This window comes from Sinocyclocheilus grahami, unplaced genomic scaffold, assembly GCF_001515645.1.
Source record: "Sinocyclocheilus grahami isolate Dianchi unplaced genomic scaffold, SAMN03320097.WGS_v1.1 scaffold295.1, whole genome shotgun sequence".
Lineage (NCBI taxonomy): Eukaryota > Metazoa > Chordata > Actinopteri > Cypriniformes > Cyprinidae > Sinocyclocheilus > Sinocyclocheilus grahami.
In genome coordinates, this window is record NW_015505474.1 from 1,670,778 (window position 1) to 1,686,925 (window position 16,148).

At 36.4% G+C, this 16,148-nt stretch overlaps 1 protein-coding gene across 1 annotated transcript in view; it reads right to left on the reverse strand.

Moving 5' to 3' along the window:
- Positions 1 to 3,845: 3,845 nt before the first annotated feature.
- LOC107600961 (differentially expressed in FDCP 8 homolog) overlaps positions 3,846 to 16,148 on the reverse strand; it is an 82,976-nt gene continuing 70,673 nt past the window's right edge. The window contains exons 5-9 of the mRNA XM_016292962.1: positions 11,817 to 11,981; positions 11,420 to 11,547; positions 4,412 to 4,525; positions 4,188 to 4,268; positions 3,846 to 3,863 (exon numbers count right to left, since the gene is read on the reverse strand). Of these exons, the coding sequence (XP_016148448.1) occupies positions 3,846 to 3,863; positions 4,188 to 4,268; positions 4,412 to 4,525; positions 11,420 to 11,547; positions 11,817 to 11,981 (506 nt within the window). The remainder of the gene's footprint in view (positions 3,864 to 4,187; positions 4,269 to 4,411; positions 4,526 to 11,419; positions 11,548 to 11,816; positions 11,982 to 16,148) is intronic.

Genomic DNA, 16,148 nt, shown 5'->3' on the forward strand with positions numbered 1-16,148 from the left:
TGGGTATAAGTGCTAGACTATCTTCTACCCAAGGGAGGCTCTCGAGGATGCGCAAAGTATCTGGGCTAAAGATCAACTATGCTAATCCTGTGATATACTATGTGTGATGTTTTGAATGTGTTTTTATGTCTTTATACATAACTGTGACAACCACAGGCAAGCGCTGAACCAATTGCACGCTCATGCTTATAACATTGTTTTGTATAGAAGTAAGAAATTATGGAGACTGGATCTTTTACTCCCTTCCTAGTCGAATAAGGGGGGAGACGTTTGGTCCTGATGCTCCAAAACCAGAGTGATACTGCATCATTTAGTCATTGGTAATATAACAGAGTGACTAATAAAGTCCCATTATAGTCCCATATGCCTGTGTGTAAAAACATGCCTACGTGGCAGAAAGTACAGACCTCAGATGAGAAACATCTGGAAAAAACATAAGTGGGGGCTTTCTTTACCATAACAAGACTAGAGAGGGGGGGCTTTCTCTCTAGGGAGAATTGTATGCACAAAGGAACCATTCTATGTATGGAAAAACTGTATGGAATATATATCCCACGCCTCCAAATCCAAATGTATAAAAAGGAAGACAGAAATTCTGGAGATGTTCTCTGCAGAGATTCTCCGCTTTATTCTCATTGTTGAAATAAAGTGTATTTCTTCTGGCTTCAAAAACCCAAGACTGAGTGTGATTTCTAAGAGCAGAGGAAAAAGACACTACAATAGTGGAAAAGTATAATGATTACATACAGGTTTATACAGATGGTGCCAAGGAACCAGAGACGGAAGTAACAGGACTGAGTGTGGTGGTTCCAAGTAAAGGAATTGGAATTAATAGAAAAACATCTAATGTGTTAGGGGTTTATACAGTGGAAATGCTGGCAATATTAATCGCTGTACGATGGGTGGAAAAGACAGGGCAGCATAACGTTTTGGTTTGTTCAGATTCATCATCAGTTTTAGCAAGTATAAGGTCAATCTATTCAAAAAGTCGGCAAGATATACTGTTTGAAGTCCTACAGTCAGTTACAAGAATATATAACCAAGGCAGGCAGATAAAATTTTTATGGGTACCAGGACATGTAGGGATAAGGGGAAATGAAATGGCAGATAAATTAGCTAAAACGGCGTTAACAAAAGGAAACATAGAAATGCAAGTAAGTATCAGTAAAGCAGAGGTTAAAAGTGTGATATGGAAGACAATAAATAAAATGTGGCAAGAGAGGTGGGATAGAGAGGGGAAAGGAAGGCATTTATATCAAATCCAGAGGGATGTTAAATGTTCAGTGATTGGTAATGGAAATCGCAGAGAGGAAACAGACATAGCTAGGTTAAGATTGGGACATTGTTTATTAAATAAAACACTCAAGTTAATAGGAAAACATGATACTGGATTGTGTGAGGTTTGCCAGGAAGAGGAGTCAGTGGAGCATGTGGTGGAAGATCCATTCATAACAACATAAGATTAGTTCTAGATTTGATCAATTGCAGTGATATATTTTTGTAGAGAATGGCTTCGTTGTATTTCTAGACTTCTACAAAGCCTTTGATTCAGTAGAACCATTTATCCGTTTATCTTAGAAGATTTATAGCATTTTGGTTTTGGTCAGAAATTGACAAATCTAATTAGTATACTTTAAAATGATATTAATAGTTGTGTATCTTTAGAACATGGCACTTGCTCAAGATTTTATAGTTAAGAGGGGCATTAGGCAATGGTGTAACATTTATTATATTCCTTTACTATTTATAATGGTTGCTGAATTACTGTCCAGCAGTGGATCTGAAGGCTTTAACATATTGGGGAAACACATTATAATAACTCAATTTGCAGAAGATACAACTTTGTTCTTAAAAAATGAAAACCAAATTGTTGCAGCACTAGATTCAATTAATCAATTTTCTAAAGCATCAGGTGTTATGTTAAATATTAATAAGTGTGAAATTCTTGCTTTGCATGAACAACCAGCTCGCTCAATCAGTAACATAAGTGTTAAAATGGAAGTTAAATATTTGGGTATTACAGTCACCCGAAATAAAGAAATAAGAGAGAAAGAAAATATTCTTAAAAATATTGATAAATGTAAAAAGATGTTGAACTTATGGCTACAAAGGGATATAACTATATTTGGCAGGGATTTGCTGTCCAAGATGGATACTTAGCAATCGAAAATCTTTGTTTGTAGGGACTTGAATGGAAAAAGGAATATGGGCAATATCGCATTTGATGGATAATTATGGTATTTTTTTTTTAAATATTATAATGATTTGTGAGGTAAATTTAATTTACAATGCTCAATTAGAGAATACAACAAAGTAATGAAGGCCATCCCAGTACCCCTACAAACAATGATTCAACAGTTTGTGAATAAAATATAAGTTTATGAGATTTGTAAATTATTCCATTCCTTTTTTACTCACAATTTGTACAGTGTCCCAACTTTTTTGGAATTGGGTTTGTACTCTAATACTATACCAGAAATTAAATCACTCAGTATTGAAGGTACAAATCTAAACAGCAAACAATTTACAAATAAGTTTATTAGAAAGGCTAAACAATATTTCCCCAGTCAGCAGAAAAGAAAATATGTTCTTCAAGAAATTAGTGAAGAAGAGGCAAAGAAAATAAGGAAGCGATATTTAGTATATCCAATCCTTCCTAAGGCAAAAGAAGTGACATTTAAAATTTTTAATGACATTTATCCTTCTAATAACTTTTTGCATGAAATATTTAATTGGGTAATTGAATTGAATAATTCATGCAGGTTCTGTGAGGATGACATTGAAACGGTAGAACATGTTTTCTGGCTTGAATTTCAAAACTGGCTTCATTCCAAACAGATACCAATACACCCTTGGACTGTGGTCTCAATTAAAGTTGGAGTATTGTTGAAAGATAAGAACCTAGACTTTTTGATAAATAACTTAATTATTTTGTGCAAACACTTTATTCATAGATGCAAGTATTTAAATGATAACCCCCACTTCAGCGGATGGAAGAATGAATTACATGACAGACAGAATTGCCCAGAAACTCTTATATAATTTGAACTTGTTTTTGTTGATAGAATAAGACTCACACCCTTCTTGTTCCTTTTTCCAGTATTTTCTGCTGGTTTTTTTTTTATTTCAATTTGCTGTATCAACACTAATAATAATATGTGTTCAGTTATTGAAATATGCCGTTAAAGTTTGTATTTGAATTGTATGCATTAAACAAAAAAAATCAGGGTCTCTGACCAAAGCACTGAACACGCTGGATTGAGGAGTTACCTTTGTGGACCTGCCATTCCAGCATCTCACTTTTATTGGATTATCACTTTCTTTGGATTGTATATACACCGGTGGACACTTTTACATTGGAATTTACAGCATGATGGATTTCTTAAGGACTGTTTTAATGGTATGGAAATGAAACACTCTTTTAACAGCCTAGGTTTTCTAGTTTTATTGTGTTGTTTTAAGTTCCTTGTGAATTCTGTAAATACACAATTCATTCTACATTTGTCGTTGTCTCATCTTTTTAAAACACTTATTTTACATCACACAGTTTAATCTGATCTCATTTTAAACCCATGTAATTTGACCGATAAGGCCAATCGTTACAAGGTTTCCTGCCTTGCCCTACGCAGACTGAGATTTCTTTGGATTCCCTGAATCTTTTCACAATATTATGTATGGTAGATGGTGAAAGACCTAAATTCTTTGTGATTTTGCATTGAGAAATGTGTTTTTTTATTTGTTTGACACATCTCTCATGAAATTGGGCACAAAATGATCCAGCTTTGCTTGCAAAGACTGAGATGCTCCTTTTATCCCTAAACATGATACCCTCACTTATTACCAGTTCACATGCTTACTGGGAACTGTTTCAAAACAGTTTAATTTAGATATTCTTTAACTTTTTTACTTTTATTTTGTCTTTTTTGGAGTGTGCTGCAGCCAACAACATTGACTGTAAGGCCCTGTCCTAGATGAAATACAGGAGTGTGTCCATGAAGGATGTAGAGTGTCCCTTTTGTGGTCACATTTGTGCCCCTGATGCAGACTTTTGCTGAGTTATGCAGGCTCCACAGCACTGCAAATTTATACATCTTATGCCACTAAAGTGTAAACTCCAAGGAGAAATGAAAGGGTGTAGGGCAACATTTGTGACATGGCCTAAATTAGATTGTGTCCTAATTACTTACATGCAGCAGGAGTCGGGCCTCCATGGCCTCCTTACAGGTGATGAAATATGGCTTCATTAGCAATATATCCTGACGTAATTTCTGAAGTACAACAATGATAAGAGATATAATTAGATTGCTTACAACAACTGGATGCTGTTTCAGCAAATGCACTGTTCATAATAACCCATTTTACAAAAAAAAAAAAAAAAAGGTTTACGCTGTCACAATTAAAAAAAACTTACTCTGATTTCCACCAGCTCCTCCACAAAGTTAAAGAGAAGAGGGTTGATTTCCTTCAGTTTGAGCACAGGCCTGGATATCATCAAAGCAAGATAGCGCATTGATGTACGACACACCTGAACACATCAAATACACACACCACAATCAGAGTCTTAAGTCATGAGTCACTATCAAACTGAAAAATATTTATATGGTAACATTTTAGTTTAAGGGACAATTCTCACTATTAACTAGTTGATTTATATGTGCAATATCACACGAATAGCCGTGCGATATGGCTGTATATCAGCACGACTGTGATTCAGCCGTAGTCAATCACAGCATGACGATATACAGCCATATCGCACAGCTACTCATGTGATATTGCTCATACATATCAAGTATGATAACCTGCATCTAATACAGCATTCATTCTTCAGCTCAATCTCATATTCACTATAAATAATCAGTTTGAATGTCTGTTGAGGAAAGGGTGACAAGCATCTGTTAAGGGTGACAGCACTGCTCAGTGAATTTGTTGGCTGCGTGAATTTGTTGGCCGCTTATTGGTGTTATTGAAAGTAAAAATAACTTCCTTGTTTAGAGCCCTGTTTCAGTCTTTTCAATATTCAGCAGTATTTACTGCTGACTCACTCATAAAAACAATCTCTTGTCGCCATCTAATTGTGGAACAATGGAGTTCCAATATCACTTGAATATCACACTCCTCTAAGCCAATTAGATTTGAGGACCAGAAAGAACTATTCTATAATTAATATATATATAGCTTTTCTGAAGATCCAGAGAAAAACAACAGTTTAGTGGCATATTAAAGGTGATAATGTAAATTAGAGATGCACCGATCAACCAGTCAGGGACCGGAATCAGCCGATTTTCCGCATGCTTGACCCGGACCGGTGATCGGCCAGTCAGTCTCATGTCTTGCAGATTCCGAGTTGGTCCATTTTGACATCACAGCCACACTCACAACTGCATGTAAACATGTTGTCGGTGTGGAAGTTCTTCACTGTTAGTGAAGAAGACACAAAGTTCACAATTTGTAATACGTGTAGGGCCAAAGTAAACCATGGGGGAACCACAGGGCTCGATAAATGCTTGTAGATTTTTTAAAGGGGCAAGTGAGAGAGAATTTTACTTTCCCGACCAGACAAGAAGCCTTATTAAAACGTCAATAACAAAAATAAATAGAGAAGTACTGAAACTTGGCCACGAAAAATTTTCACATGAGAATGATTCTGATTTTACTGCATATATTGTAAACGGCGTCTGATAATGTATTGATGTCATGCCAGATGAGGCTCATGCAGCCTAAATGAGAGAGAGACTCGTGCAGAAATCAAAATAATTGAGCATGACAGCACAGACAAAGTATCTCAGAGAAAGTTTTAGATGCATACTGAGGGATAAAAAATTACATTTAGCCTATAATATATGATATAGGTGAGCAACATATCAGCATGATTGTAATATGACACCATACAATAGTAGTGCAATAAACAAGTTAAAATGAGTGACTAACATTTTAGACAGAATATTGACTGTTTTTGCTTAGTTTTGCAAAAGAAAATAGTTCCAATCAAAGCCACAGCAGAACAGTTGTATGTCTCCGAGCAACAGACAGTGGTGTTTCATTACTGAATGAATCCATGTTATTGAACGAATCAAGTGAGTCGATGATTGAGTGACCCATTCATAAAGACAGTAACTTGCCTCCAGGGCTTGAAAAAGAAAAAAAATTCAATCGGTTCACTCCGAGCAGAATCGATATTTTAACGTTTCTGTTCCTTCGTTCCTCTGTATTATTACCGTTCCAAAACTGGTTTGGGTAGAAGAAATACCGGTTAATAACGTTATTTTTATTCTTTTTTTAATTCTTTGCCTATAATAATAATAATAATAATAAAGTACAGCATTTTCTTTACTAAAAAAAAACAAAACAAAACAAAAAAAACAGGAAGAGATCTGGTAACGTTAGCCTATAACCCGCTGCGCTTAGTCACAGCCAATACTGCATCATCTTTTCTAGATTTTGGCAAAATGTAGGCTACAAAACAAAAGAAAAAAAACTATCAACACTTTAAAGACATTAAAGTATTTTTAAGATATTTAAAAATGTTTGCTGCATTGTTAAAAAAACACTACTTGTATAAGATTGCGTTTTGAGAGTGAAGAAAACATAAGTAGCGTATAGCTCACATTGCATTTTATTAGCCCTATTACATTCAGAAATAATGTAGGCTAAAGCAAAATGTTTACAAACATTATAAATACAGTTATTAGTTTCTCTCCACAACAAATCATCTAAAGTTAAGGCAATGCTATAGAAACGTCTATAAAATATATATATATTAGGCTATAAAAACGTCAATCCAAAAACAAATTAATTTAAGGTGAAACTGATGCCTATGTAGCGAATCAGCTCATGGGGAAATATGAATAATTAATCATAACTTGTTATAATTAATTATAAATATTTAGGTTCCGCTGTAGATATTTACTTGACCTCTCAGGGTCAACTGTCTGTCAATTCTAAGAACGTTAATTTCCTGGTTAAGGGAAATTACTTTCTTACTGTACAGTTCTACACAGAGCTTGTAGCATAAATCTGCATGATTAAGTGACTCCAGTTATGAGCAAACAATGAACAACGTCAAGTGTGATACAAGTAAGACTTTATTAACTACATAAACACTTAAACTAGTCTAACATACTACATAAACACTTAAACTGGTCTAAAATACACATACACACACACACACACACAAACACACGCATACAGTTGGTAAAGGAAAGGGTTAAAGCTTAACTCAGTAAAGAGGTTATGGAACTCACCAGTGGCCTGTGGTCATTCGCAGACATCCTGGCGCCCAGTCTATTGGGTGAGGGGTCTGTGACGACTTGTTAATCTAATGAATAACTGATTTGTTAAATCAAATGAAAAATAGTGTTTCTGATTGGTCCAGACGCTACACCTACCTCTCTCATTTGGCACAAATCCAAATGTTTCCATATTCGCGACATATCTGGGTGCTAAAATATTATTTATTATAGGCTAGGCTTTGTACATTCATCGACGTAAAACATCATCCTTTACATCGGCTATATAGCACAGTGAGGCGGTGGTCACGCTGAATGCAGCAGATTTTGTACAATGGAGCAGTGTAACTTATTTGTTTCTTTAACTGTATTTTATTTTGATAATGAATAGGCTGCAATGTCGCAAAAATATGTTGTGCGTGCGCATGAGGCACACTTTAGTACTGTGAAGCTGCTTTGACACAATCTGCATTGTAAAAAGCGCTATATAAATAATGGTGACTCGACTTGATTTACTTGGTGGTTTGGTTTCATAATTAAAAGTATCATTGCATTTTTCTTATTTGTATGTTCAAAAATTATTTAAAACTTTAATCTTAAAACAATATTTATGCATTTGCAATTTTGTGGGGTAAATACATTTATGACACCTCAGCTTCATTAAATAGTCTGTGTAAATACATCTAATGCCACTTCAGATGCAGCTTCTGTTTCCTCTACTGTGGAAAGAAGTTTGTTGATACTGATTTTATTTTAAAGGTAACAACTCTATAGTTTCTTGTTATTCTGACAGAATTAACTGAAACAATGTAAGAATTTTATATAAAATATGACATTTAATAAGAAAAAAAAGCTAATTTATAAACATCTGTTTTGTTATACACAGCAACTCATTTCTTATTCGACCCCACACTCAGAAGAGGAAATGTGCTATGCCTGAATATGCTTTCAGAAAATGCTTTGCAAGACTTAATGCTTTCATAGCAGAGTAGTCAGCCCCCGTGCACGCTGCCTCAGCATGGGCGTGGCCCAGACGCATCCAATTTGAAGCTGTCAGTGATAAACATTAGTGACAGCATTCTCTTTTAATCCGCCTAAAAAAGATCAAACCGCTCGTTAGAAGAGGAGTTTTGATGATCTTTATGTGTAACACTCTAGCACAGTGTTTCCCAACCGGGGTGCCGTCTGTCGAGAGCAGGGGTGCCGTGTAAAAAATCCTTTATTAATATTTTTAAATTGCTAAAATGAAAAAAAAAAAAAAAAAGCATCTATTAAATAATATCCATTTCTGATGTCGCCAATAATTAGAGATGCACCGAAATTCCGGCTGCCGAAAATTTGTTCACCGAAAATTAGTTTCACTTTCACGTGGTGTGACGCTCTGCGTATTATCCCGCTCTATGCGTGCGCTCCACTCAGTCGCTTCACTCGTATACCGTTCATGTGAATCGGAACAGCAAAGTCCACTCGAAAAACGAGCCGACAGGAAACATCTGAAGTTATAATGGTAATTAAATAATGTTTACATATGAATAAAAGCCTACATTAAAATCTGTCATATAAATTGGTGTCCTCATTAGAAATTAGCCTACTGATTGCCTCTATGGACAAAACAATTAATAATATAAAAAATAGCTGACATATACACACATATATATATATATATATGACACATTCTGCAGTTCTTCCCTGCTGTACTGAATATCGATACTTTTCAAAGTATCATATCGAAGTTAGAAATTCAAATATTGTGACAAAATTAATTTTGTAGGGTGCTACAAAGTTGTTAAAATTTCCAAAGGGTGCCGCGACTAAAAAAAGGTTGGGAAACACTGCTCTAGCAGATCAAAAATGTTGTGTGCATTCTCTCAAATCCGCTCGTAGCGGATGAGGGGAGGGGTGGGGTGGGACATCTTTATTCAAGAAGGCGAGCCACGAGCAAAGCAAGAGCGAGACATGAACTCTCATAGTAAGAGCAGTCTGTCTCAGCAGCGCCGGCGCCACGGGGGGGCCTGAGGGGGCCCGGCCCGGCCACCTCGGTCACTGTGTCCCCTCAGCTCTGGTGCCGCCTCCGTAGTGGGTGCCCTGATTTTAGCCGGTGAGACAGGGTACTGCCCTGGGAAGGTCTTACAGGCTGTTAAATACACAGATTAAAAGGTAAATGTTTTCATTTCGGTTCGTTCTTAGAAAAAAAAAAAAGAATTTCGTTCAGGTTATGCAGAGCGAAATAAGAACGGTACTGCATTTAGAAAGAATTCTTATTAACTTTGCTATTATTCTTGAATTTTCAAACTGCTAAAACGTTGCACTTTCGAATTATGCCTTTACTGTATGACCAAAAATTACGAAGTAGTCTATTTTTTGTTTCAGCTGTTCGATCACGCCGGCGCCTCACGCGTACAATATATAAGCTACTGCATTCATTGGAAACAGCTCATTATGATATTTTTTTCCGTCGATAGTGGAACGCGCGTGAACTACAAAGCATATTTTACCCAATAAGGCTAATAGTTTAGCTTCAGCTACATCACGAACATGGACACATTTTGATTTGTGCCTAATCAGAGAGGTAAACCCAACTTTACCTTACGTTTTGTTTTAAATTAATTTGTTTTGGCTTGTTTATTGCTAAGCCTATATTATTATATACTGCAATTATATTTATCCATTAGAATTATATATATTTTAAATTCTTATTCTGTTCTGATACGGTTAAATTTAAAGGATTTGTTGTAAAGTGAGAGGAACTAAAATATCCTATAGTGTTGGTACATTATAACATTATTAGGCCTGCTGTTATTATTTCTGAAAATGCAACTTATATGAGACATATCCTTTTTTTTTTTTTCCTAAAAAAAGTTTTTCTTGTGTTTTTAAAAGCATGCAGCAAACGAAAATATGCGATTAATCTGTTCAAATTTGTTACTGTGGGTTAACAAATTTACATTAGTAGGCTATTCTTATGCTTGGCTTCCCAGATAGCATCAGAGTCTGGGCCAAATCTGGTTTACATTCACTTTTGGTTTTTTTCAGTCTTGATTGCAAATGTTTATTTTTATTTATTTATTTTTTTTGATGTAGGATGGATCATTAAAACAAAAATCAGGCATGTGTAGCCTATTTATAACATCAATTACTAGGCCTACATTCTTTTTTTCAGAAATGGAAGTAATTTAAAATGTTATTGTGTGTTTGTAATTTTAATATTTTTATCTATAGGCCTATAACAGCAAAACTACAGAGCTTCCAGTATTATTTTACAGAGCTGTAAACATGGGAATCTCTGACCGCATGCAATCATTGACGAACACCCAATTCATATCGGCCTATCAAACTAGGCTATATGTTATTAAATTGTACATAGGCTATACATCAGATTATTTTATTTACAAGTTTCATGTTTGTGTTTATCCCGTTTTTTTCCAGTTGCATCTGAAAATTACTTTCAGAAACAAATTTTTTTTTCAAAGCAGCCTTTGTGCGCTCTGGCGCCGACCCTGGTTACCAGCATTCTTCAAAATATCTTAAAGCAATAAATGCATAAGGTTTGAAACAACATTAGGGTGAGTAAATGTAAATGTAAAAAAACAGAATTACAATTTTTGTAAACTGAAATGATACTCAAAATATAATAATAATAATTTCTAATTAATTTAACTGTTGTATAAAATTATTTCTAAATTTGCACTCATTCATGACTCGTGTGATAACTTTATGAGACAAAAGCTCATTCAGGGGCATTTTTTCCCCTATATCTAGAATTGTAAGGGCTGTACTTGCCATCTTCTCTTCGCACTCTTGCAAACGGGATGCTCCGAATTGCCGTAGAGTCCTTGTAGCCATGAGAGGTGTGTCCATGTAGATGAGCAAATAAATCTGCATCTTAAGTGGAGTGTGGCGTTAATTTAACGTCAGTCGGCATGTGGCGTTATTTTAATGCGTGGTGGCATCTGCCATTAACTTATCGCCTAGCGGCGTTTATTTAACGCCTGGCGGCATTATGAAAACGGCGTTTTAATATTGATACGGCGGTGAAAAGCAGGCAAATTCTGACCCATATGGCTTTCCATAGGGATGTTTGCTAACATTACATCCGTAAACGAAAAATGAAAAATAACTTTCCTGTGAATATATCGGGGCCTTTATGTACACATTAGACAACATTTAGATTCACAGATTTAGTGTTATTGTACCTTACGGGGCTCAAACTCCCAGTTGTGTATGACTCTAGACGGAATAATGGCTGTGTCATTCCAGTGGCAGCTGCTGCAGTAATATTGACCTGTATAATCACACTGCCGTGCCTCATTAGGAACACCCCCTACACAACACAAGACAACGTTTTAAAACTTCCTATGCAAGGGAATTCTAAATATCAAAGTTAACTCCATTTCTCCCATTATAGAGCAATCATACAACACAGAATCTAGCACTTTTGACTATAACCACAAAGAATTTATTAAAAACAAAACAAACCAAATTAAAAAACAAACAAACAAACATCTGTTCACAATTGTGTCATCATTAGGGACAAAGATAAATGTTGGAAAAGCAATAGAAGATGTGATGTCTGTTTGGAAAGAGACTTACGTAGAGAGATGGGTGTCCAACACTCAGCACATCTGTAGTCCTGTTTGTCTAGACCGACTTCAGAACAGATGCTGAGTTCATACTCAGACTGATGGCTGACCTTTGACTTCACACATGGTTTGTTGATAAGATTCATGCACTTGCTATGACAACGGTAATAACAACCTGGAACCAGAAATGGAAAGCAATTTATATTAGTTTTAAAACCAAATATTAAAGGGATAGTTCACCTTCAGTTGGTCCTCATTGACTTTGAAGTCAATGGAGACCAGCAACACTTTAAGTTGTGTCATGACACAGTAAGATCTGAATACATCCATTCTCCAAACAACTTGTACTATGTAGAATTGCAGGGATCCAGCGTCCCAGGCTGAAGGCAGGGAAACACCCTGGATAGACAACCAGTCCATCACAGAAAGGTCTGAATTTGCTTAAGCAATTAAGCTAATACTAATTACTAATATTAATTACCATTATAGCCAAGTGTCAGATTGAAAAGCCTGAAGTGTAAATTACTTCACTATAGATGTTTCCAAGGTTTTGTGAACAGTGCACCACAAATCACACTATGGAAATACATGTTTTAAATGTCAAAGAATAGTCCATCCAATTTTTTTTTGTGGACCTCAAAAATGTAAACGTTTAAATAATTATGAGAAAGAAGTATGTTTAAATAATGATAAATAAGTTATCAAGATAGAGAAGCGGAAGACTATGAGTACTTTGAATTTTAAAGTCGACATGAAACGGAAGTAGCGATTGTCTTTTTTCCCTATTGTGACGTCTATCAGAGTGAAACGGCATCTGAAATGAGAGGGCGGGACTTGATTTCGTCCTTCGGGAATTGATTGGATCATTGGAAGTTGGGGAGTTGCTAACAAAATGGAGGCAGATCTGAATGCCAGTTTGCAGTTAGTTGTGGGGGGATTTCTCTCCACTGGATTCACCGCTGACACCCTAGCATGAAGAAATTTTTTATTTATTGAGGAAAACGATGACGATCAACGGCACAAAACATGCCTAACAGCGTGTGTGCACGAGAGACAGAGACTGCCTGAATGACTGAGCGCGTCCTCCATCAGGTTAAGTCATATTCATAAAAAAATAGTTGTCCTAAGAGTAATGTTTTGGTAATATCCTAATATCCTTTCAATTTTTAAGGGTGTACTCCCCCATGGCTTGCATCAGCACTGGTCAATGCATTGATTTCAATAAAGTGAAGCATCAGCTTCAGCTTTCCCCCGTTGTTTATTCCAGCATTTACCCCTCACGTATGTCTAAGTGGTGCCCGCAGAATAACATAGGTTTCATAGACAATTGGACAAGTTTTTGGGGCAGACCTGACCTGTTGAAAAGAGATGGTCTTCATCCCTCCTGGGGTGGTGCCACGCTTCTGTCTAAAAATATGGCACATACACTCTTAAAAATAAAGGTGCTTCAAAAGGTTCTTCAATCGATGCCATAGAAGAACCATTTTTGGTTCCACAAAGAACCATTCAGTCAAAGGTTCTTTAAAGAACCATCTCTTTCTTACCTTTTTGTAATCTGAAGAACCTTATTTCGCCACAAAGAACCTTTTGTCAAACAGAAAGGTTCTTCAGATGTTAAAGGTTCTTTATGGAACCATTTAGACAAAAAGGTTCTTCTATGGCATCGTGAAGCACCTTCATTTTTAAGAGTGTAGTCTTAGAGTTTGTACTTGACTAACTGGGGCCCAGGAAGCAGACAGACTGGCTAAACCGACCATCTGCTAGCCGCCTCACATCACAGAAATCAGTTAATTCTCAGCACATAGTGACTCTTTCACCTAGATATCACACTATAGAGACTGTCTGTTCCCCGAACTAGAAAATACAAAAAACGTCCAAACCAATTTAAGAGTAACAATTTAATTGATGGTCAACAAATAAAAAACAGATGTAATACAGATAAACAAATGATAAAGCTTGGCTTATTGAATATCAGGTCCCTTTCTGAAAAGAACTATCAGTAGGGCTGCCACTAACGACTATTTTTATTTTTATTAATATATCGACTAATTTATCGATTAATCGATTAATCTAAACGGTTAATTTCCCACAAAAAAATCAACAATTTTACTTAAGAATATTTTATTAAAGGGGTCATATGATGCAATTTCAATTTTTCCTTTCTCTTTGGAGTGTTACAAGCTCTTGGTGCATAAAGAAGATCTGTAAAGTTGCAAAGACTAAAGTCTCTAATCCAAAGAGATATTCTTTATAAAAGTTAAGAGTATAAAAGTTATAAAAGTATAAAAGTTAAGAGTCGCCTACCTAAAACGGCTCGTTCTATCACGCCCCCACGTATCTACGTCACTATGTGGGAAGATTTGCATAACGCTGCCCAAATTTTCAGGCAAAGAAAGAAGCCGTAACTTTTATGCTCGCTGTAGTATTGTTGCCACCGCCATGTCGTGAAGGCGCTGTGTGTTTCGTTGTGAAAGCGAAACTACTTTGTTTGGCCTTCCAAAAGAGGACGATATCTGCTTCGTCATGCCTGGAGCTGATCCATGCTGGTTGCTGAGGAAACACAACAACTTTGCGCTGTGGATTGCCGGATCGGCTTTCACCGTGGACGAAGCGTAGTCCAACCCGGGTTCGTCACATGTGGTTGCCGCAAGCCTTCATCGAATCTGCCGGCCACGCCGTTCTCAAGCCCGCCACCCCTGCTCACTCTAGGCCGCCGCTACTCACTCTAGGCCACCGTGTGTGATGCTGTGTTTCATTGTGAAAGCGAAACTACTTTGTTTGGCCTTCCAAAAACGGACACGACTAGAAATCAGTGGTTAAGTTGTATTTACAACACTGTTCCAGAACACTTCAACCCAAATATTCAGATGTGTGCAGCACATTTTATGGAGGACCGTCTCCTGATCCTGGTAGAGTAAACTACAATGCCGGCTGTTCTGACACACAGACTGTAAGTACATTTTTTTATATTTAAAGAGTTTTTATATTTTATATTTTTTTATATTTAAAGCGAGTTTTTTGGGCAGTGTAGAGTAGGGCTTGTTGTTTGTCATTTCTCCGATCACAAGACAGTATAAGTCATTATAATCCATAATTATGTCCCCACTGGATGCAAAGAATGCCTCGTTTATAATGGGTTTTCATGTTTTTGAATCATCGCTCCGGCCTGACGGCATCATCACAATATGGTAAGGGGCGTAACACTTCCGTCACACGCTTGAGGTATTCGGCCAATCATAACGCACTGGATAGCTGGCCAATCAGAGCACACCTTGCTTTTCAGACCGATGAGCTTTGTAAAAATCAATTTTTTTTCTGAAAGGCGGGGCATAGAGAAGAAACAATAATGTACAGTATGTGGAAAATAATGTGTTTTTTGAACCATAAACAGAATAATCACATTTCATTCCAAATACAAATACACAAAATAATGTTCTTACATAATACACAAAATAATGTTAATCATATGACCCCTTTAAACAATATTTTATTAAACCAAATGAAATCCAAATTTCTATGAAATCCTTTTTTTAAAGCAAAAGTAAAGTGCAACATAGAGTGCAAGAAGCAAGTGTCCATCTCATAGTCCAAATCACTGAAATCAAAGTTCAGTATTATAGTGTAAGAATGACAACATATGCACGTGTTCTAGTCTACTAATAATAAAATTATAATCAAAAAACACTTTTTAAAGGAGTATTTACCAGAAATGTTATTTACCAGAATTTATTTAGGAGAAAAATTTAAATGTGCAGTAGGGCTGCACGATATATCGAAATTATCGAAATATCGCAAATGCAAATATCGCAATATGCATATCGCAAGGGCGTGTGATATCTGAATCATTTTAATAATAGGCTACTTAAATCAAAATGTTGCAAAAGGTCAAAGTTTTAGTTCAACGCATATAGCAGAGAATTGCTTGACGTTAAAAAGAGTTAAGTGCAATAAGTTGCAGAAAACAACTCTTTGCCGTCTCTCTTGCTGTCTTTATGGGCTTACATTTCTGCCACAATTCTGCACGCGAAAGATCATATTTTGAGCGCACAAAAGTGCATTTTGCACGCGCAAATGAGTTTGTGGAGAAAATGTTCGTTTCGCAAAGAAAAAAGTATCTTGAGCGCACGGAAATCAATTTTGCATTTAAAATAAGTTTTTGGATGTGTGCAGACCTTCTCTTCTGCGCGTGCAACATTCCACTAGCTTGCTCACCTGATGCCCCCCCCTCTGTGCTCGCAAAATGCCAACAGCTAGCTCAACACAACCCAGCGTTACAATGCGCCATAATTCCAGCCAATCAGAGACGAGGCTGCTTAATTCTGATTGGCTGCCTTGACAACCA